Source organism: Gopherus flavomarginatus, chromosome 6 (assembly GCF_025201925.1).
Source record: "Gopherus flavomarginatus isolate rGopFla2 chromosome 6, rGopFla2.mat.asm, whole genome shotgun sequence".
In the NCBI taxonomy this organism is placed as follows: Eukaryota; Metazoa; Chordata; order Testudines; family Testudinidae; genus Gopherus; species Gopherus flavomarginatus.
In genome coordinates, this window is record NC_066622.1 from 34802427 (window position 1) to 34825748 (window position 23322).

A 23322-nucleotide genomic window follows, 5' to 3' on the forward strand; every position below is an offset into this window, starting at 1 on the left:
CCACAATTTCTGCCTGTGCACATTGGCGGAAGCATTCAATGTATAGGTCCAGACTGTCATTTCGACCCTCAGGAGGAGTTCATGTGGAGTTCTTCTTGTGCTGTTGGTGGGAGGTACCTGTGTATCAGTGCGCTGTTCAGTGTTGTCCTGAAAGTATTCTTTGAGTCGGAGACGGCGAATGTAGGCTTCCAGATCGCAGAACTGTATCATGTTGGTGGGGGTGGCAGGGCAGAAAGAGAGTCCCCGAGATAGGACAGACTTTTCTTCTGGGCTGAATGTGTAGTTGGATAGATTGACGATATTGCTGGGTGTGTTAGGGGTACCACGGTTGTGGCCCCATGTGGCAGGTAGGAGTTTAGGCAGCTTACAATCCTTTTTCCTTTGTAGAGAGGTGAAGTGAATAATGTAGATCTCCTGTCTTATTTTAGTGAAGTCCGTTCGTATGGAAGTTTAGTTATTAATGAGAGTCTCCAGGTTGGAGAGCTCTTTTTTGATATTTTCCTGTTTGCTGTATAGGATGCTGATCAGGTGGTTCCTCAGTTTCTTTGATAGAGTATGGCATAATCTCTCACTGTGGTCTGTGTAGTATGTAGATAGCAGTGGATTTTTTACCTTTAGTCCATTTGGTATGATGTCCATCCGTTTGCATTTGGAAAGGAAGATGATATCTGTCTGTATTTGTACAAGTTTCTTCATGAGGTTGATGGATTTCCACTCCATATGGCTAAATGCAGTGCCTTGCATGGTGTCAAGTATCAGAGGAGTAGCCGTGTTAGTCTGGATCTGTAAAAGCAGCAAAGAATCCTGTGGCACCTTATAGACTAACAGACGTTTTGGAGCATGAGCTTTCATGGGTGAATACCCACTTCGTCAGATGCATGTAGTGGACATTTCCAGGGGCAGGTATATATATGCAAGCAAGCTAGAGATAACTTTCTGCAGGATGAAGTAAACTCCGGTTTCCTTCCAAACCGAAATCTGTTGTGAACAGGCCTGATCCAACACCCACAGAAATCAATGGAGAGACTCCTAATGTGTTTTGGATCAGGCTGTTGGTATCTGAAAAACCAGAAGGGCTTTTCCCACAATGAATAATATGCTAAAAAATATGGTGACTGGGGGAGGATTATGATGAATGCTATTGGATATAATGGAGAGGCTGCTGTTACACCTTAGGGGAAAAAATATCCTGTAATTAAGATTGGTAAATATAATCTGACTGGTGTTTTTTTTTTGCTGGTTTTATGATTCAGATTTGACCAATATGGATATTGTTGACTACATAAAACATGAAATTCCATCAGTGAAATTCAAGGGCTTGTTGACGTCAGTGTTTTGATCCTGTATCCGCTATTATTTTAACTCTCCTCGTGGGTTGTATCAGTCCTGCTGAGAAACGCTTAACCCATGTTTTTCAAAATTATTATTGTGATTTTTTTGGTAGACACTATTTCTCATGGGTTATCATTTTTAGAAAACCAGGAAGAGCAGCTGGGTGTTGTTTCAAGCTGTTTGGCATTTCAGATCACTGGGTCTCAGGAGCTAAATATTTAGATCTTCCTAGAATGTCTTTACTCCAGATACATGGATAGATATAGAGTGTATTTTAGTGCCTGCATACTGTAGTTATGGGGTCTGTACCAATGCCAGAGATAGAACAGATTAGATAATGTGATTTGATAGATTCTTTTTTGCAATTTTAAAATAATTCTTTGAATAGCTTAACTTGGCTGTAACATTTGTTTTTCAGGAAGGTCCTGATTTCACCTAGTCTTACAAGTAGCTTTCTAGAGGTCAAGTGATTCATGCTGCCTCCCAAAGGGCTAATTCTCTGTTACCCGCCACAATTGGAAGCAAAGTTTTTTGGTTTTTTTTTTTTTCTTAAAAAAGGTGGTGTAGTCATCCAAAGAATAAAGTGTATCTGAGATTGTACAACTTGTACAACTGGCTAAAAGGAATATGTCTTGGAAGAAGCCACACAAGCAGCTCCTCACTGTCATTCACACCAGCTTCCATTTCTGTACAGAACTATGATATGTCTTTTATTAAGTTAGTTTTCTAAAATGAAAAGGGGAAGTTATCTTATACTTTAGGCATCCCTGATAGTCCACTTAGAGTACAGCTGAGAACATAAAAGAAAGACGGCAGCAACCCTGCAATGCATAACAAAGTCCCCAGTGAATCACAGAGTGCAGATAAAACAAAAATGAATCAATATCCCTATTCCCTCATCTCTGTTAAACATCCCGCCGTGGACAGCATTTCCTCTCTCCAAAATGAGTCTGACAGGGTGCTTGAAGAGTCAACAAAAGGGGGACCATATGCCAAAGGAAAAGTTCCCGCTGCCCAATCAGCTTCGGTTGTATGTCACAGGGAGAGAGGCGGTCTCTTATGAGAGTAAGTCCCAGACTGTTGAGGGCTTGGTAGGTCAACGCCAGCTCCTTAAACTCCACTTGGAAACCTACAAGCAGCCAGTGCAGCTTACAAAGCACCACTTGAATGTTCTCACGCTGTGGTGCTCCATTTACCAAGCAGGCTGCTGCATTCTGACTAGCTTTACTTTCTGAATATGTTTTGTAACATACACCTGTATTTACCAGGAGCAAACTGCAGTAGCAATAACATTGTGCCTCTTTACACAGACAATACCCGCTTACCTTTTAGGGCATGTGCTAGAGACAAGCAGTAGTTTTTAATGGTACACCTAGAATTCCCATTGACTTCAGTGACTGTAATGGTGCTCGGCACATCCCAGGATTTGGATCATGGCTGTTTAGCTCAAAAGCATATTCCTTGTGTAGAAAATATGCCATCAAGGTAGATGGGACATGTTTTTAACCACCATTTTGCTTAGACTTGCTTTCAGCAGGTTTAACTAAAATGGAGGTAAAAGCAGGTGTGACTGCCAGAGCCGTGTCTCCATTATGCTTCCTGCTTGTGCTAACACCGGCTCAGCTGGATCACTCTATACACAGGTGGGAATTTTTCTGGAAATGTCCACAGTGCAGACCCGGTCTGAGGTTGATATGACTTAGCTTAGACTCCCTTAGACACTGCATAGCAACAAATAATCCACATTAGTTATACATTGTGCTTTTTTTCCCTCCAGCCCCTTTACTATATTATAAACCCCTCAACTCAAAGGGGCATGGTCAAAGTTTTTAAAACAGAAAATGAACTGCCTGGAAGATCTTATAATCTGATTTGGGGGAAATCCTCCGAGTTCCAAATACCGAGTATGTTTGTTTTAAAGTTGCTATTATTGCTGAGACTACAGAAAATTAACAGCCATTAAAAAAGCCACGTTTGCTGCTCTCTGTGCTGGCTATACAGTAACATATACCTGGTTAACACAGAGTGATGCTGACATCATTTGATGGTTCCAATGAGCAATGAAAGAGGCTCTGTCCCTACATGAACCAAGGGCAAGATCATGCAGCTGCTGGAAATCTTTTGAAAATCTGAGGATTTGTGGAATGGAAAAGGACAAAATGTTTTATTTACAAACTCCTACAAAAGTATTGTAAACAATGGAGCCCACACGCTAAAGGAAAGCAATTAAAAGAGCACTATTCAGTTGCACCACTGAGCATTTATGTAGAGCTTCTCCTCAAAGCCCTACACAAATATTAATGAATTAATCTGCACAGCACCCTTTGAGATAGGCAGGCAAGTACCATTATTTTGTTGATGGGGAAGCTGAGTCAAAGAGGTTAAGTAATTTGCTTGGGACCACACGGGGGAGTTGGTGTAAAACAGGGTAGAAACTCGTGGCTCCTAGTCCTGTGCTCAGTACTATGAAATAGTTTCTTTTTATCTCTGCATCTCCTGGTCCAGGTCCTCTGGGTTCCCTGATGTGCTGCCATGAGCCCGTTGATGTTCCATTGAAAGTAACAGGATATCAGGGTGACCCTGGATGCATTCTGTTCTCCCCTGGAATGTTTGCTAAACAGTCAAAGGACTGCTGCCCTGTCAGGTGCAAGGGATGGGGAGTGCATGGTCAGAGTTTAGCACTTGGTGCAAAAAGATGAAGCAGCAGATGGCAATGGCATTAGAATCTTGAAAACATCAGACTGTAGAGGGCACCTGGACATTGAACCTATTAAGCCGACTCTCTTGGAAATCCTGCCTGTCAGTTTGTTTTTGATTAGCATGTAGAAGACTTGGATATTACAGATTTTATGTGCTTTACATGGTTTTGTTCTAGCAGGTCGCTGAAGCAGCTGTCTAGCACAAACATTGACAGGTGGATTCACGGGATAGAATTTGTTTTGAAATGAGGGAGTTGCTGAAATCTGTACCTCCAAATGTATTTTCTCCCTACACTGGCTCATCTGTAAGGTGTATACGCCTTCCAGTTAAATGGAATATTGATTACTTGGCATATTCAGAGTTCTCTCTCATTTAGGCCCCGATTCAGCAAAGCACTTAAGTCAGTGGGCTTGCTTATGCACTTAAAATTAACATATGCTTAAATACTCTGCTGAATTGGGTCATAGTTTGGATTTGCTATTCTCCCATCCTCATTCTTCTTTCCTTTCTATAACATCACTTGCCTCCGTTATGGTATTTGACATATGGTTAAAGCACTTGCAGATGTCATCATTTGGTCACGTGAGAATCAGTGTGTCAACCTGTCTGGTAAACTGGATAAAAAAGCAAGCCCTTGCTGAAAAAGTTCTGCATCTGAGCAAGTTAGAGCTTTCTTTAGGCTGACTAGGCATTCAAGTAAATGCTTCAGTTCTGCTGAAATTGCATACAATGTCGGATCTGATCAAAAAGAGTAATAAATGTTTGATCAAGTAGATGCGGCAGTGCTGGATAACCAGAAAATATGGGAGGATAAATCATGATTCTTTCTACTTCTGAGAAGTCCTGATTTCTCTCCGCTCTTATTATAGCTCAGGGGGAGGCTTCTGGAATTGGGATAGGTATGGTGTTCCGACAAAGCCCGGAGGGGCAAGAGGATCCTACCTTTCACATAAGCTACAAGCCAAAGGAAGAACACTGCTGCTCAGCGAATGATAAATGTCTTGCAGGGACGTTGTGCTTTTAGATCCTGTGTTTTTATTAGACGGGAGGGGAGTTCAGGTGAATTATGGATCACCACCTTTACTAGGAATAAAAATACCACACGTCTGTTTTGCTATCACTTCTCTAAACCATGTGGTTAGAAGCTGTGTCCTCAGCTCTCAGGCATGCATCACACAGGGCTCAGTCTCTGCTGCTCAGCATGGCCCCTGAGCTCTCCTGCTGCTAGGGAGCCAGCACCAGGCCCTGAGCAGCCTACCATGTGTGCTGCTTTCACTACCACATAAACTGGCCAGGCCTGAGAGCTGTGCCTCCTGCTGCAGCAGACAGGAAAATGGGTCTCAATCTGTTGACTCTGGGCAAATACACCTCTAGGTGCCATCACTACCTTTCTCCCTCCCTACCCATCCCCTGAAGATAAGAGAAGGACTGGGTGGGTAGGTGACTGAGGGCAGAGAGAGGGAATGGGGCACTGAAAGACGAAGCGGAAGTGAATGGAGGATGAATGAAGAGTGTTAAGGAGAAATCCAGAATGATGCTGGAGAAGGAGTCAGTGAATGGGAGAGGAAAGGTAGAATGGAGCTAAGGGGATGAGTCGGAGAGAGGATTAGAGGGTGGGCAGGGGGTGAGAGAGGCTGCATTCCGAGGTTTTAAACTTGACTCTGGCAGTCTTTTGTTCCACACAAAATGTTAAAAATTAAGCTGGAACATTGTCTGACACCACAGCCTTTCCATCTCTGGGAATCAAGACTCCATGAGCACACGCTTGTGGCTTTGTCACTAACTTTTAGTAAAGTTAATGGCAAAACACCCACTGACTTCAACAGGGGCAGAACTGGGGCCTTGCTTTGTACTGTTGCGTCTCTGTGTCTCAGTTTCGCCATCCTTAAGCTGAGAGTAATACATACCTCACCAGGATGGGCTGTGAGGATTGATTGATTGTTCATAGAGCAACTTTGAAATCTTGGATGAAAGCTGCTATTGAAGTGCAAAGTATTATTGTATTGCTCCCCACCAGTGTGGTGCTGGGTTATTCCCAAGGTCTGAGGCTGGATCACCCTCAGTGTTACTACTTGGTGATGGGAGGATTCAGCGTGAGAACAAGACACGTATCTTTCTGGAGTCCTGTGAAATTAAGAGTGAAGTGCCTGTTGTAGGACAGCATTAAAAGTCTGTAGGCCTTTTGCCCTATTTTGGTGAGGCAGAAAAGAGTTAAAAATAAGTTTTAATTAAATTAGCAGAATACAGACCCAGGAGGCTTGTATTGATTTATACATCTTATGCTAGTCAGATTAAAAAATCATGAACAATTTATTCAACAACTGATGCAGTGAATACTGCCTGATCTGCTTATAAAGCTAATTGAATAATATAAGTGACAAACCCCCCCCCCATTGTCAAATAGTTTATTTGACAAATATTAGGTGCCAGGGAATACTAGAGTGTAATACAATACGCACCAGAAGAGACTGATCACATCTGAAAGTGAACAGGTGAAAATGACACACGTAAGTGTGTTCTGAGGCAACTGTAATATAACTGGTTCAAAAGTGAGCCGTTAGTGTCCTAAGAAGTCACACTATTTCTTTGCTATATTGCTTTATTAGAATGGGGGTGAGGTAATAAGACTACTTCAAAGGGCCCGCTTCTGTGCTAAGAGCTCTAAAATGTAATGTAGCTTTGCAGGTTTTGTTACCAAGAATTGTCCTCAGGGTGGATTCAAATATGAATTTGTTTAAAAAAATCAGTTTTTTTATTTAAATATTTTTTAAAATCAGACTTTTTATTTATGTTGCTAAAATTGCTAACATTTTTTTACTTGTGTCTGTTTCTGAATTGTTAGTAGAATACAAGATTTTACACAGTTTCTTTTATTAAGAAGTTTCACATTTAAAATGCTTCTGTGCTGAAAAAGACCTGTCCAGGGCTTGTGCAAACACTATAGACTCAAAAAATTGACAAGCAAATCCCTCATGCTATATTTGCAACCAGCGTCACCTTCCACTACATTGAGCTTCCTCGAGTCAGGAAAGCTGAAATGCTTTGGCTAAAACGGGGGTTGGCAACCTTTCAGAAGTGGTATGCCGAATCTTCATTTATTCACTCTTATTTAAGGTTTTGCGTGCCAGTAATACATTTTGATGTTTTCAGAAGGTCTCTTTCTATAAGTCTATATTATATAACTAAATTATTGTTGTATGTAAAGTAAATAAGGTTTTTAAAATGTTTAAGAAGCTTCATTTAAAATTAAATTAAAATGCAGAGCCCCCTGGACTGGTGGCCAGGACTCGGGCAGTATGAGTGCCACTGAAAATCAGTTTATGTGCCGCCTTCACCACCCGTGTCATAGGTTGCCTTACCCTGGGCTAGAATATACTCTTCTGATGGGGATGCAGTTTGAAGTCAATGAGATTTGGGCTTCTAAATCACTTAAGTGCTTTTGAAAATCCTATATGTAGGTGCCTAAATATGGGTTTAGAAGCCTAACTTTAGGCTAATATTTTTGAAAAATTTGGGTCTGTATAAAAAAGGTCACAATAACTTTGTTAGTGCATCGAAAGTCTAAACAACTTTTTGTTGTTAACAGTGAAGCAATTTTGTTTTGAGGTGACTAAGATTTTGTACCATTAAGAGAGAAATTTTTAATTAAAATACAATTTCAGCCCATTATCCTGCAAACACTTCTGCATCTGGTTAACTTTTAGCATATTATGTACCTGCTCAAATGATAGCAGGATCAGGGCCTTAATTTTTTTTTCTATTTTATTTTTTGCCTACAGCAGTTTTGTAAAATTCAAATAAGATACCCTGCCTATAACGGGATTTAAATTTTAATTGAAAGATGCAATAGCACAAATTTCAAACAGGTTTTACAAAGCCTCAATATCGTTACAACTTTAAACATATATTTTTTAAATCAAGTGATTTAAATCACTTATTTAAATTGCCTTGATTAAAATCACCCCAGCCTGGTTGTCCTTCACACTAAAGGAAACTGATTTAACAAGAAAATGTTTTAGACGCACAGATGGTTAATGTCCTTTTCTATCTTTGCCGGCTTTTCTACAGGTTGGGCAAGAAAATGGAATAGCATTTTTTTTAGCTGAATTTATAAGATTTTCTCGCTCTCTTTTCTGTTGTCTTGTTGCCTGACCAGCATGCCTTGCATCAGCGTAACTTTCTGCACCAGATGTTTCCTTGGTCTCCAACTGACATGTTTACTGCTGTAGCATCTCACATGTTAATATCAATGTCACAATGAATGAGGTTCTTTTTCAGGACATCTCAGGAGCATTTCTTTCCCTCCTCTTGATCCTTCACCAATTAAAAGTTCACTGTCTCTGCATTTGCTTGGGGAACCTGGTGTCTTCCAAAAGGAGGACATGTCCAGTCCTGCAAAACTTCGTAATTGTCACCATGTCAAAAATGTAGCAAGGGACAGCTCATAAGCCAGAGAAATGGGGACTGCCTAGGGATCTACCAATACCTTATTAGGCCATGGAGTCATGGTGATTGTGTGCACAGTTGTAGTAGGTATCTAGTTGCACACATAAGTGGGTCTGTGTGTGATAATTAGGTGGACCCTAGGTGTCCTTGCATTGCAAACAGTACCACACTTGAAAAGGTCTCTTTCAGAAGGGTAATCTGCATGGTACTCTGTGTGTGATTTGGGAGCTGAGAGAATCCTGCTGAGACGTGAACATATTGTTCCACAGTGTTTATAGGCTTTTTAAAACTGATTCTCAGACCAATGAGGCAAATAAATCTGCTGTTGCCCAGAGTGCTGCTTCCCAGCTCCACCTCCTGCTGCTGCACCCTCTGTTGCTTCTTGTTCCCTTAAAGGAGCAGCACCTCAGAGACTGCGCTGTCCCTTGCGTCCCTCCCCAGTCCTGGGAAACAGCAGGGCTCTGCTCCCTTACTCTCATCTACCTTCTTGTGAAGCCACTCTGCTGTCTGCTCCCTCTCTGAAAACCAGCTCCTGGACTTCAGCTGCAAGCATTCCAAGCAGTTAAAGGAGCAGTATGGCACAGAGTAAGAAGAAGCCAGCTTGTGGCCTCCTTGCAGTCATAGCCTCTGGAAGTGAGGAATAGACAGTGAGGAGGCTGGCAGCTGCTGTGGTCCCAGGATATTGGCCAGGATTCCAGTTCCCTGTGCTGTTTTCAGCTTTGGCTGCGCTTTTATAACTGTTGTTTCCGTGCCGGATTTGCAGTTGCTTTGCAGAACCTCTCATGTATGATCTGATTGCATCTCTTCATATGCATAATAGGACAAGGGTGCCACTGTTCTTTGTGTTGGTGCTATCACGCCCAGGTTCCATAGCAATAGACTTATGTGGGAATCACTATAGCATGGCCTTTGGCTGTAGTCTGCTACCACACTTGTTACATCTGATCTCACTTTGTCTACCTTTGAACCCACTTGATCGCTATATGTGTGGAGGTCAAATGTCTGACCCAAGCACTGGGAATTGCGCTTCTCTCTTAAGAGAGATGGGGGGTGGGGAGAGAAGCAGCAGGGAGAAGCATGACAAACAGATACAAAGAGACTGTGCAAAAAGGCACAGAGAGGGGCAAGAAAAGATGCTCATGAAAAAATAAATACAGTGCACAGCAGGCACTCATGCCATCCGCATTTTAGGAGGGCTCTTCTACAGAGCAGAGGATTTCCTTTAGCTAGAAAAACACGTTTTTAAAGAATGACATCACTCTTGAGAAAAATAAGGTGTTAAAAGGGAAAACAGTTAATGAACCCATATTAATTTTGCAGAAAGTTTTGAAATCTACATTGGTTTCCCATCCCTAAAGTCAAGTTCTTTAGCCAAAATGAGGTTACAGGGGGTAAGTTAGTGCAGCTGAATTGCTGGCAGCACTGGAGGAAACCGTTTTTAACTAACCTTCTATAGTGTAGATGAGGTTTTTAGGGAGTGGTGGTGTCTACATGTCATGAATGGAAGGCTTTATTCATATGGAATAGTACCTTCCCCCATGAATAATCCTGTTGACGTCAGTGGGATTATTTGTGGAGCAAGACACTATTCAGTGAGAGGACGGGGCTCCTAGAGTAGCCCCGAGTTGGCATAAAGGTCTGAATTAGTGCAGCAAGGCACTCTGGGACTTTAGGGCCAGATTTTTTCCCCTTACTCATTAGTGGAACTACTCTTGGAGTAAGGTACTGCTCCATGCAATGAATGTGGCAGAATATGCAAACCCTTGTGCAGAGACCATACCCTAGGTAGGATGACCACTAGGGTCAGCGTGAGGATGAAGCCTGATCCTGTTTGCTATACATTATTCTTATTTTCCTGTTTGATTCTCCTTAAATAACTTTTCCTGCCCTAAGAGCAACAGGTCCCTCCATATACTCGAGTCTTAGCCCCATTATTAGTAGCTTTTCATACCTCTTCATAAAGCAAGGTAAGCCTGTGCTCGGCTGCTTAGTGTAGCTAAATATAAACTTTTCAAAGCACCACTTTAGAGCCTAATCCATACCTTTACTAAGCTTGACAAGTTGAAAGCAGTAGCATAAGCAGCTAATGCAGCTTTTTGGAGATATGAATGCTACATTTCTGTTTTACTTGTGCTAATTTATGAGCTTTGTTTAAATTCTCTGATGGCTAATCTGGCATTTTACTGCCTGTAAAATCCTTGACCCTAATGATCTGGTTTATTGTGATAATTTTCCTGTCCTTAATTTTTTTCTGTACGTACAAGTTAAAGAGATCAATTTCTTTTGTATTTGTTGAAGTATTAGAGCAATGCCAACAGATACAGCCATATCTATATTTTTACAGAGGAGTCAAAAAATTTTATTGCCATACCAACCAGATGATGCTAGCAATACAACTCGGGCTGGACCTTCAAACATATTGGCCAACGTGGTAGAACTTGTTTTGCACTGATCCACTTCTCCTCTCCCTTGCACTATTATAACTTTTTAGCATTCACATTATTTAGGGTTCTTTCAGTGGAAAAGCATGTTTTGTATTATTTTGGTTGCAGAGATTAGATGAACATATACAATTCAGCTCTGAATGAGCCTGGGATGCTCTCCACATAGCGAGTCACATTTTGTTAGTGCAACTGTTGAAAAACAGTCAAGAAGATTTCTAGCAGAAACTGGACAACATTTTTTGAGATGCTAGTCAATAACCATGCTAAAGGAAGCCATGCTATAGACCACCTCCTAGTGCAGATGTTTTTAATGTGGTAGTCACAGGGTTTGTCATCATGTTAGATATGGATGCGAGTTGTGTTAAACTGGGTTTCAGAAATGGTTTCAGGCACATTTTTGCAAACACTAGTGCAGTTAGGGCTTTAGTGCATTTCAGGAGTCAAATATTTCTCCATCCAGGTTTTAGTAAGACTCTCCTCCTTCCCCAGATATTACAAGGAGATGGCCCATGCTGGTACCGATGTAGTTGAGTGATTTGGGAGAGCATCATTTTATTGGCACTGTGACAAACCCCTATTGCCTATCTCTGTGAAAGGGAAGTTCACTCATTTTTATAGTGGCAGAATGCACTCAGCTTTACCAATAGTCAGTTAACGATTGTGGATCAGATTCTGACCCACAGTATGTCCCCTTTGTACCACCGGAGCTCTACAGCTGAAGAGTTTCCTGGATCTAGCCCATCCGCCTTCCTCTGGCATAGGGGGCGTAGTGTATGTTAGAGGAATCCTGAGACTAATTTAGGTTGGGGACTGAACTAGTCCCTTGCAGCCCAGGGGATCAAGGCAAAGATGGTATAGATCTACCTTTGTCTCTCCCCCTGCCTGGGTCCTGTGCTGAGCACAACTTCTGTGGAAGAAGGAATGGGGGGCTTTAGCCTTAGGGTCCCTGCCTGATTCATGGAGGGCTGAAGTTCTCTTTTCTGTGCTTCAAATTTGCCTTACATAGTCTGGGCTGTTTTAGGCAGAATAAGCATGAAAAAAATCCTGTTTGCCTTTGCTCCGTGTGGAGTTCGATTATTTGGCTGGCTGCTCCCTACTTTGACTGTACAACAACTTCTTATCTTGGGTACTTCATTCCTTTGTAATTTAGTTTTGTTTTCCTCCTAGCGCTCTGGTCTGCCGTTGGATTGCATTCACACAGCTTGCCCGCAGGCTGCACTGTATTGTTACATATGTTGTGACATCCAAAATAATCTCAGTGGGTGTTCCGAGCAGCTGCCACAGTACAACCTATTTTGGCAGCCAAAAGTGCAGTGAGCTTTGTGTGTCACCCTTTCCTTCTCTCCTTCATAACATTGTAACAGAGATAGAATCTACTTATGTTGTGCGTGTTGTATATTATTGTGTCCCTACCACTTGCCAATATTGCCCTCGTGTCTAACAACTATCCATAGGTATTTTGTAAAAGGGTTTGTGTTTTGTTTATTGTCTTTGGGATGGATTGAATTTCCAGAACTGTGTGTAGATGGGAATATTATTTTGTCTCAGCCAGCTAAAGTGGTCTTTGTGAATGGAGCAAAGAAATTTTAGTCAGAGTCTCTACCACTCTGTAAGGGAGGCCCATATTGAACCGGCAAACAAGTGTCTGGGAGACATCTCCTTCAGCACTAGACCAGCAGTGTAGGCTGCAGTGACATTTGACCTGACCTTATGCACACAGAGGAGGTTTGTCACATTTTGCCTTGATATAGTCTTAGTGATTAACAAGCCTGCATATTAATTGCAAAGTTAAAATTTTGCTCACCTTGTGTATTTGCACTTTTAGAGCCAGACTGAGGTTGCTCTATTTTTTTTATATTCCAGTTGTGTTGGCGTGGAAGAAGAGGAGGCACCAGATATTGACATCTATCATTGTCCGAATTGTGAGAAAACCCATGGAAAGTCTACTTGTAAGTATATCTGCTTGATTCCTGCGCCATCTCAAGTAGATTCTCTATGTTTAAGCAATGGCTAGTTTCTCAATGTTTGGTTATAAAAATATATATTTTAATTTAAGTGTGTTTCTTATGTTATATATGGCAATCCTGCTACAATGGGATTCAACACACAGTAAGAGTAACAAAGATGGGGCGCTTGGACTGGGGCTAGGGACATGTAAATTCATTTCCCTGCTTAGCCTAGCCCAGGCATCCTATGTAACCTAGGGCAAATCATTTCATCTACCCCATGCTCCGTCCCTCATCTGTAAAATGGAGATAACACTTTCCTACCTCACCAAGGTCTTGAGGATAAAATCCATTAATGAGGCACTTAGGTACAGGCTGTAATAGTTCCTGGTTAGGTAGATAGATCTGATACAGTCACTTATCATAATTACACTATGGCTTTTGTCTTCTGATTAACAAGAATAAGAAACACTGTATTATGTCTGGCATGCACATTTGGTTAAATGGCAATTTTGGTGGCCATTAAAATTTGAGGGTTCATTGGGGGAGCTGGTTCTTTCCCAGGCAAAACTCCCACCTGTATGAAAAGATTGCTGATGTGAGTGGGGATTTTACCTGATAAAGAACTGCAGGATGTTTTTGCTTTGGCCAAATGAATAAAGAATTCTGTTTACTATACTAGAATATCCTTCCCCTAATCATTGTGAAAAATTAAATGCTTAATTTAAAAGCATTTTATTATAAATATGCTACCAATTGGCAGAGATTGTTGCTGTTATGCAACAAACTACAATTAAGAACATGAAGAGGAAAAATATTACCCTCATTTTCCTCTTGGTGGGTTTGAAAGCCTCACCCTGCCTATTTCTCAAATTTGTAGTGACATACATACATCAGGAGTAGGTCAATAAATAACTACAAGTCGTCTTTAAAGTGAATCATTTAGCAATAGAATGGCTTGTCTTGAAGAGGTGTGGTATGACTGAAGATATGCCGGGTCAGTCATTGCCTCATTGTGGGAGATAAAGCATGATTTTTCTAGACTGAGTGAAATTCTTGTGTTACGTTAAAATGTATTTGATGCTTTTCTTCCTTCCACTTGGCTGTAAATTATGAATGATGGAAGACATCTAGTCTTCAATGTGGAAAAAAAAAAACAGACAGAAGAAGCAGAAGTCTGTAATCAGGAATTAAATATAAATTACATAAGAAAACATGGGGGCATAATCTTAGAATTCAACCACTGGCTGCTTCAATAAGAAGTTTACAAGAGTAATATACCAATTATGACAAGTAGAGTTGAAATAACAGCTAACTTTTAATTCTTTAAGCAGGTTCTTGGCTTTACGTTCCTTAACAAAGTCTGCCTTTGGCAATATGTCTCTCACAGTCAGTATTGCACAGTATGGTAGATATAAAGGTGCTGTATCAAAAACATTGCGAATGCAACAGTCTTGTAAACATATGTGGTTACAGCTGTGGCAGAAGTAGAGTGTCATACTACAACAACAATGCTATGGGTTTTTTTTCACTGTTGTATCTAAGATACAGCGTATCATGACATCACAAAATCAGTCATTAGAGTGGAATAGTGTAAAGACCTGCAACGTTAGTGCTGAAATCTTAGTTTATTGCTGGAATATCACAAACTGAATTTTCTTGATCTGTATGTTTATAGTTTCTCAAAATGAACCGCAATTTTCAAGAACATTAAAAAAACCAAAAAAACAATTATGTAGGTTCTTATAGCCATAAAATAAAAGGAGTATAAGTCACATTGCAAAAATGAAATGTCAGGGTGTGATCCTTCCACCCTTTCAGATGGTGTGTGTGTGTAACTGCAACAGACTGGAAAAATTAGGGGCCAGTCTTGATGTGAAAGCAGGAACAGGTCCTCTGTTAAGTTATTCTGTCCAACAGCTGTGTGCAGCATGTTCCCGGACTTGTATGAGATTATGAATTTCATTTGTTGTTAACTGTTACAATATATGTGTAAACTAGCTGAGTTATCTTGCAGTATCAATTTTGTATTAAATGAGTAGGTGTTGTTCCAGATACGATAATTCACGGCCAAGATTTAATTATTGCAAGGCTAGTAAAGAGAGGCGCACATTCACTGATTGTCTCTGTTGTGTAACTTGCATGGATTTTAAATATATTTATATTTCTGGTGAATGCGTTCCATGATGTATGGTCTTCAGATGTCAAATTTAAAAATCATGTTCCTTTTCTTACACTCTCCACCTTACCAATGTCACTTGGTGACTACTACTTCAGAAAATTGCTTGTGACATTTGAAGTCATTTTGTTTTAATGAAATTTGGAGATACTTCTGTTTGGGGGAAAAATATACATATTCACAAATACATTTCTGATGTTATTTAAATGTAAGTGCTCTATTTAGACAAGCTTGGTTCATTTTCATAATGCAGGAGAAAACATTTGGCCTGATTTCCTTCTCACCAGTGAAAATCAGGAGAAATTCCACTGAAATCAATGAAGTTACAGTGATATAAATAAAAGGAGAATCAGGCTCAAATGTTTGAAATAGTGTCAGTCAAAAGATAACAAAATGAGCTTATAGATGTCCTTTGGTTCTAAATATATTTATGTACGTTTAAGTACACATCTGAATTCATGCGGTGTATTCAGCTTGAGACAGAAGTGAGAGAATATAGCTGTTAGAGCTGGTTGAAAAATCTGGTATCTCAATGACAATTTTTTGTAAATTCAAAATTTTGATGGACAAGTCTTGCAAAAATATTTCTGCATTCTTTGCCAATCCCCCCCACAACCCTGCATTTTTTTTTGGCCAGCTCTGGTAGTTGTTTATAATTTTAAATTATATATTACATTTCTGCTGCAGTTGTTCCCAGAAGCCCAAATCAAATATTCCTCACTGTGGTACACATTTTACAAACGTAGTAAAGAAACTGGCTGATACTGATGGAATGCTGCACTACATGATGCAGCATCTATGAAGGAGATTTCAAATGGGAATTAAGCATCTATAGATTTTTCCATAGGAGTTACCTGCCCTTTGTGAAAATATTGCCCTAAGTTACAATGTTATTTCAGAGTGTGCTGATTGAAAAGAGTTGCAATGAGTATTTTTTATAATCTATAGCTTCATGACTTTGTCTAGAAATTTAGGCAATTTTGAGGAAAAATAAAAGGGGTATGATAGAATTCTCTTAATGACACACTTGTTTAGCTGGGCCAGTTGATATGGAACAGAACCAGAATGTAGGGAGATGGGTAGAGGTCATGGGAAGGGAAAGTGGGAGGGAGTGGTGTACATGTTGGGGTTGATTCCTATGTTACTGGGAGTATTGAACTAATCCACTAAGCCTGATGGGCATTAAGATAAAGAACTAGCAGCTTTAATGACTATATCCAGCTAGGCTGGAGAGCAGCATGGAACTAATAAAACCAGTATGTGTTGTACAAAACCTGGGAAGGATTCTTCGGTAGATGTCTCTACTTCCAAAGTCCTGGCCAGCACACAGAGGTGGCTTTTCAAGGTCTCAGGATGTTATAGTTTGGGCCTCCCATCTCCCCAGCCTCTTTGGTAGTCAAAGAGTGAGTGTAGGGGGGAGAGGGAGGGGAAAGGGAGGGCTGTGGAAGGGCACATGTCCAGTCATGGTGATAGAGGCAGGTGGCTTTCTTCCAGAAAACTAGTTTGAACATAAGAAAAGCTTGGGTTTGCTTTGAGGTTTCGTGGAGTCTCAGGTTTCATATTTTATCCTAACCAGCTTGCCCACCTTTAGATACAATATGAACCCAGGATACAAAACATTCTGAGGGCAGAAAGCTTAAAATTAGGGGAGACTGCATTTCTGATGTCAGTAATTTCCTACCGCATGTGAGTCTAAAAGCAGGAGCAGCTGAGAGGTTTAATGCTGATTATTGGTAAAAACTGGAATGGTTCTTCTTGGCCAGTGTTAAGTGACTGTTGAAAAGAAAAGTCAGAAGCAAGTTGACATGTGACTTGATTTGACTGGCATATTTCAGCTGATCCCATTTCCCTGATCAGCTTGCCTAAATTTCTGTCATCCACTGAGAGCATGAGCCAGGGGCATTCTGCTCTGCCCCACCAACGTAGCTTGTATTTAGAAGCATGGTAATGAAAGGCACTCCAAAAACTGGATTGGATGTGAACTTGCATCTTTTTACACTGAACATGGATACTAGATTTTCTTGCCAGAATGAGGCATTTTGTATTTAGGGCCTGATCCAAAGCCACTTGAATTCAATGAAAAGACTTCCATTGACTTTGGCTCAGGCCCTTGGAGATGTGTGGCAAAGAAAGAGCATGTTCATAATGATCTATGCTACAAATTGAGAGAGCAGAAGAGATGATTTTTTGGGAGGTTTACAATAAAGATTAAGTGTGTAGTCTGGCAAGTACAAAATGTTATCCAGAGCCTGCATTTGCTTAATGCTTGTGATAGCCATAGAGCTCAGTAATTATCCGTCTGGTTTCCCTTATGTTACAAACGAACACGGTTCAGTATGTAATAGATCTTCAGGCTACAGTGTAATTGTCTAATGGTGAATCAGAACACAATGTTAAAATTAACAGTGCTGCATAGTGGGCTTCTCTTTTCTTGGCTTGCATAGAAAGTACTACTAAGAACTTTCTCTCACAGAATGTTTTAATAAAGATCCCCTACTTAGCATATGGTGCTGTCCAATTCACTCTCTTTCAGTGAAAAAGAAAAGAAATTGGCATAAACATGACACTGGGCAATCAACAGAGGTCAAACCTGTACAGAATGGGAGTCAAGTCTTTATAAAGGAACTTCGCAGTCGAACTTTTCCAAGGTAGGTTATTCAGCTATGTAAGTAAAAGTGCGATTACTGTGAAGCACATGGTCAATTATAATTTGTGCTCAAGTGGAGGAGGAACTGTGGTGACTGTCGTTTGTTTAGTTTATATACAGCACAGGGAGAGGAGTGAATGAAAGAGAATTCCCCATGTGAACGTTTGCCATGTAAAGACCTAGTTTTAAGCTAATTTCACAGACTTTACGTCTTTTAGTGATTGTCATTACGTGTAATGGCCCGAATTCTCCTCTGTTACATTGGTGCTTTCTCCAGTTAGCTGAGTCCTGTTCCTTACTAACATCTGTAAAACTGGCACTGACTGGGTTCTGGGAAGAATTAGCATCTAGAAGGAATCCTGTTACTTTATCTTTAAGGACCTGGAGCCTTGCAGAGAGGGCATGGGGGCTCCACTCTCACCCAGCCAATAAAGAATGAGGTGGGAGAAGGGGCCAGCATAAATGCTGCCTCCTTCATAGCAGGGCAGATGCCTGTGAACACAGCAGGGAATAAGAAGGCTCCTCGAGGGTCCTGAGTTATCAGGGAGAAAACAGCAGTGGAGCAAGTTCTGCCTGCTGATCTCTCCTTGCCTGAGAGTGGAAGGGCTGACTGGGAAAAGGGCCATGTGGAAGAGTAGCTGCCTGAGGCTCTACAGCTGCCTAAAGTACAACTCTAGCTCCAAGGAGGAATTTCTAGGAGGCTCCTGTCCTAAGGAGAGGGACACAGGGATAGTCTGAAGTACAGCCCAGCTCTGATAGAAGAGCTGGTACCTCCTGTACAGGGTAGGAAGTTGACTGAGACTCTTGCATGGACCCAGAGAGGGCATGGACTTGAGCAGCTAAATAAGTGAGTTGCTCTCTGCAGAAGGAATGAATAAATCAGACCCCACAAAGAGTGGTTGAACTAATCTGGTGTGAAAAGATCCAAGGGTTGCTGAGTGCAGTGAGCCTTTGGGGCCATGACAGGCAGCAAGCGTGCATGCTAGAGTGGCACGCCCTACAACATTGCCACACAGTAATACTTAGGTGAGAAACCTGATGAATTATGTTCAGTGCTCAAGAATAGTGCAGACTTTTCTGAAGTCCATCTCAGCTTGAACAAAAAGGTAGCCACATCCTTAGTTGCTACAGTAACAAAAACTTGTTTGGGCTATTGATAGTGGGTGTCTTACACATTTATTTTGTAACTCTGTGCCTCTATTCATCAGAATGATTATTTTTTCTGGTTCTTTATAAGTGGATCTAAGTAGTGATTGAGACTATTTCACAATCATGTTTGGAGGCAGGTAGAGTTTACTCAGTAAATACGAAAGTTCTATAATTTATGGAGAAGATTGCCTTAATTTAAAATGTCTGCCCCCAAATCATTACTCTATGGGGAATCAGCTGGAAATTTATTTGCCAAAGCTGCTTTTTGTGAACATTGTGTATAGGTGTATTTTTCACTTAACTCAATGCTTAGCAATTTTACTTGTATGATTTTAGACCTTTGAACTCTTTGGTTTTCAGCTTAGCCGTTTTTGGACTGGCCACTTACAAACTACGTTTACCAAATTATGCAGCTATATTAATAGATTTTAAGGCCAGAAACAACCATTATGATAATCTCGTCTGACCTCCTACTTAACACAGGCCACAGAATTTCACCAAAGTGGTTCTTGAAATTACTAGGTGAAACAGAATAGAATATTCAACAGATTTAAAATATCAAGTGGTCACATTTAAACTGCTTAGCTGGAGCAGATTGACAAATTCCTTCTCAAACTTTTTTTTTTGGGGGGGGGGTCTTTGAGGGATCTCTTCAACTGCCAGTCACTCCAGTGGGAGGTGAAGGCATTTGGTACCTTAAAAGGGGGTAATCAACAGCTTGAGGGATCTGGCACTGATTTATTCAAATCAGGAGTCTGACTTTCACCTGGTCCATGTTCATGGACATCCACATGTGTGCTCCCAAATCAGGGAGATTTGCATGCAGTTGTAGGTCTTGCATTTGCACCTTTCTTGGCTTTGAGTCATTTTGCAGCTTCTGTAAATTTGGCCCTCAGTTTGTTTTCACCATTTTCTGCTCAAGATGGATGTGCACAAAAGAGAATCCCTACTGCGGAAGCAGAGGTTCCAAGGAGGAGTTGCAAACAGTTCATCACAGGATTTATCCCTCAGTCATTTACAGTTGTGTTAGTAAAACAAAAAACTTTGGGGGCCTTCACTATTTTAAGATTGACTTAATAATGAAAATAATTGATGCAACTGAAACCTGCAAACGTTCACAGACCAAAACGCACAGTAACTGTCCAGATCTGACAAACCCACAAAGGGGCTTTTTTCTATTTTTAAGTTGAAACCTCTTGCCTGTGTCATAGCACAAAGCTGAGGTGAAATTGTGTTAACTGAAACCCACCTAAAGCCATAAACCTTGTGGTCAAGGAATCCAAGGTCCGACTGAGTTCAGCAGAAATAAGGAGGGGAGAGCCAATAAAGAAAATGGGACAGAAATGGAGCTCTGCCTTGTGACAATGTGCTCATTTCATTTCCTGTGTTCTGGGCCTAAAGAGAGTTAACTTTGTCAACTTGATTTTACACTTTTATTTTGGGTCTTTACCGATTTCTCCCCCTCCCCAACAAATAGGTATCGCCCAAGGGCCTTAAATTTAACACATTAACCAAAACCACAGAAACACTTTTTAAAAAATTTCATTTAAAATCAGCTCAAAGTACACATCAAAATATCACCTGAGACAATGAGACTGGGTATCTGGGTGGAGCTGCTCTAGAATTTGACAGTGGAGATCAGTTTGGAGGCAGGGCTAGTGACAGGGAGAGGTAAATGATGAATTTGAGATGTTTGGACCCATATTTTGGCACTCAGTGGGGTATTTAGAGGAAAGGGGGGTAAAAGATTATTCCACCAGAGCTCAGTAATACATATTGTGACTGGCTTATCATGGCTGACTTGGATTCAGCTCTACAGTATTAATCATAGAATATCAAGGTTGGAAGGGACCTCAGGAAGTCATCTAGTCCAACCCCCTGCACAAAGCAGGACCAATCCCCAGACAGATTTTTACCCCAGTTCCCTAAATGGCCCTCTTAAGGATTGAACTCACAACCCTGGGTTTAGCAGGCCAATGCTCAAACCACTGAGCTATCCCTCCCTCCATTAATACTAAAGTACCATTAAAATGAAAAAATTTAAATCCCACAATTTTCAAGTGCCTGAAAATGTCAAGGTCTCTGTTTCTGAATAACAACTGCCAACTGCTCTGGTGGATACGGAGCTCCTTTCATGGAGCTCCTTCCTAGCTGTGAGCTTCTGTGGGCTCTTACAGAACCAAACTCCTTGGTGACTTAAACAGACATGTGAGCTCCATATGGGGTGTCCCTGGGCTATGATGCAAGCGTAAGGATTTAAGTGATAAACCAATGGAATGTGAACCAATTGGGCATTCTCTGGGTGAATAAACTGAATGTAATTTCTATGCTGAGTGGCAGAGCATGTATAGCAGAAAAGTGACAGGAGGATTTAAAAGAAGAATATAAAGCATCCAACCCATACTTTATTTGGCAGTTTCCTGTTAGTTCCCGTTTCTGCTGCATCTCTCCCATTTGCACCTCCTTAACATGTGTAGATTACCCTAATTCTGCATTCCCAAATTGGTGCAAGTTGCACAATTTATCTCTCTTACACTTCTTTTATGTCCCATTTACACTTACGGTGTAACTTGCATCACCAATGAACTTGTCCTCGGACCTTTTATGTGACCTGCACCTGTTTACACCAGTGACAGGTGAATTTGGCTCATTCCATTTAACACTCTCCTGTAATTTAATGGCTCCACCCTTTGCTTCTTGTTCCTAGTTAAACAGCTCCTCTTCAAGTTCACAAGTTGCATAGAGTTTAGGTGGAGCTCATCTTTAGCTAAGTGTCTTTTACCCCAAGAGGTATCTTTGTTCCTTAAAGCATAAAACCCTCCATGAACTAATACCACCTCATCTGCACCTTGAGGCACCAGATATCCATCTAGGACTAATAGCACTTAATTTCTCAGAAGGCCATCTCTGAGGATCTGCTCCTTGACTTACTACTTTGATCCTTAGATCAGAATCTCAAGGCTCACTCTTTGCACCTTAACGACACCTAGGTGCATGAAAAGCACTGTCCTTACTAGCCTTGGCTTAAACTGTATCTACCAAGGAAGTAATATCTGCTACATGAACACATGCCTGGCAACATACCATGTGGATCTGTTATCATAACACAGGCTTTTATATAGGTGCTTTTGAAAAATTCCTCTTCCAGTGCCCTTACCTGTCTGTTCACTGAGTATCTCAAAAGTTCCCAATAGGAATTATTCAGTTTACCTCTTGATCACCTTCCATTAATTTACCCAGTACTTGGAACTGGTTAGAAGGCTCCAGAAACAGCCTGGTTCCTTAGAATGGTTACCACTTCTTCACCTTTTTCCTATTTTTATCTAGTCCTCTTGTCCTCCAAGCATCCCCTCCTCTGGAGAGCTGGCATGGCTGTTTGGCTAAAGAATGTATCAATAAACTTCTCATTTTCTCCAGTATGAGGCTTTCAATTGGTTTCATGAATCCTGGGGAAAGTTAAGAATTCCAGAACCTCATTCAGAAATTCACCCATCTGACACTGAGTGCACTTTCTCCTGCTTCCAACTGGCACTAAGCCATCCTCAATGGAGCTTGATCTCAAAATCTACTCACTCACGCACAAAAGCCCCCAGATCCTGGTACTCAGACAGCAGTGTCATTTGAACTTCAGAATCCCATTATGAGTATCCTGATTAGAGCAACAAAGAAGGGCGCTTTCCTAACCGCTTGCCTGTATTCAAAACAAACCCACCTTTCAGCAAAGAACTCCAGTCAGGACTATGCCATAGTTGTATCTTATGCACTGACACACTGAGAAGCTACAGTAAATTGAGTAAGTTGTTCCGGACTCCACCATGGCAGTATTAGTGTTTGTATACCTGCTTCAGCTGCTGCCAATATAGTCAACTGCAGTTCAGAACTAACACAGAAGAGGGCAGTCAAGCATTAGTCTCAAGTATTTCTGGAGTTGTATTGCAGGGTCTATTATCTCCTCCTTGGTGGAAGTATGAATCTCCCATTTGTGTTCTGCCTGTTGGTGCCTGTGTGACCACTGTGTTTGGAAGATTAGATCTCTCGGTATGCACAGTAGTGCATTATTAAAAATATCTTCACCAGCTTAAAGAATCTTCATACTTGTCCAAGTAACTAATTTCCCCATTTGCCTAGGTAGACTCAGAGGAGAAAATAGCATTTGTTAGATGCTTTTGCTAGAGGACTTTTACTATTTGGGGACTTGTAGTTATAGAATCATTAATCATTTTCACAGCGACCATGCCTTTGAAAATGTTTGTTAAAATATTTTAGTAGTGAAAAGCTCCAGAGGTTGGATTTCTGAAACTTCTGAGGTTAGTTATCTAAATTTGGTAAAACTGCTGCATTGAATCAGTTTTTGTTAATTACTGTAAGACCTTAGTGTTTGACTGTGAGTTTTAAAGAGTTTAAGTGAACAATTTTCCTTAATGTTACATAACATTTTGAATGTTGGCTTCTTTAAATTGGAATATTTAACACTGTTGA

General features: G+C 40.9%; 1 protein-coding gene across 3 annotated transcripts in view; it reads left to right on the plus strand.

The window, feature by feature from the left end:
- The window catches only part of PHF2 (PHD finger protein 2), a 152010-nt gene that overhangs the window by 71679 nt on the left and 57009 nt on the right, over nt 1–23322 (plus strand). For all 3 annotated transcript variants that reach the window (XM_050957745.1, XM_050957743.1, XM_050957744.1), the window contains 2 exons: nt 12786–12871; nt 17581–17695. In XM_050957745.1, the coding sequence (XP_050813702.1) occupies nt 12786–12871; nt 17581–17695 (201 nt within the window). The remainder of the gene's footprint in view (nt 1–12785; nt 12872–17580; nt 17696–23322) is intronic.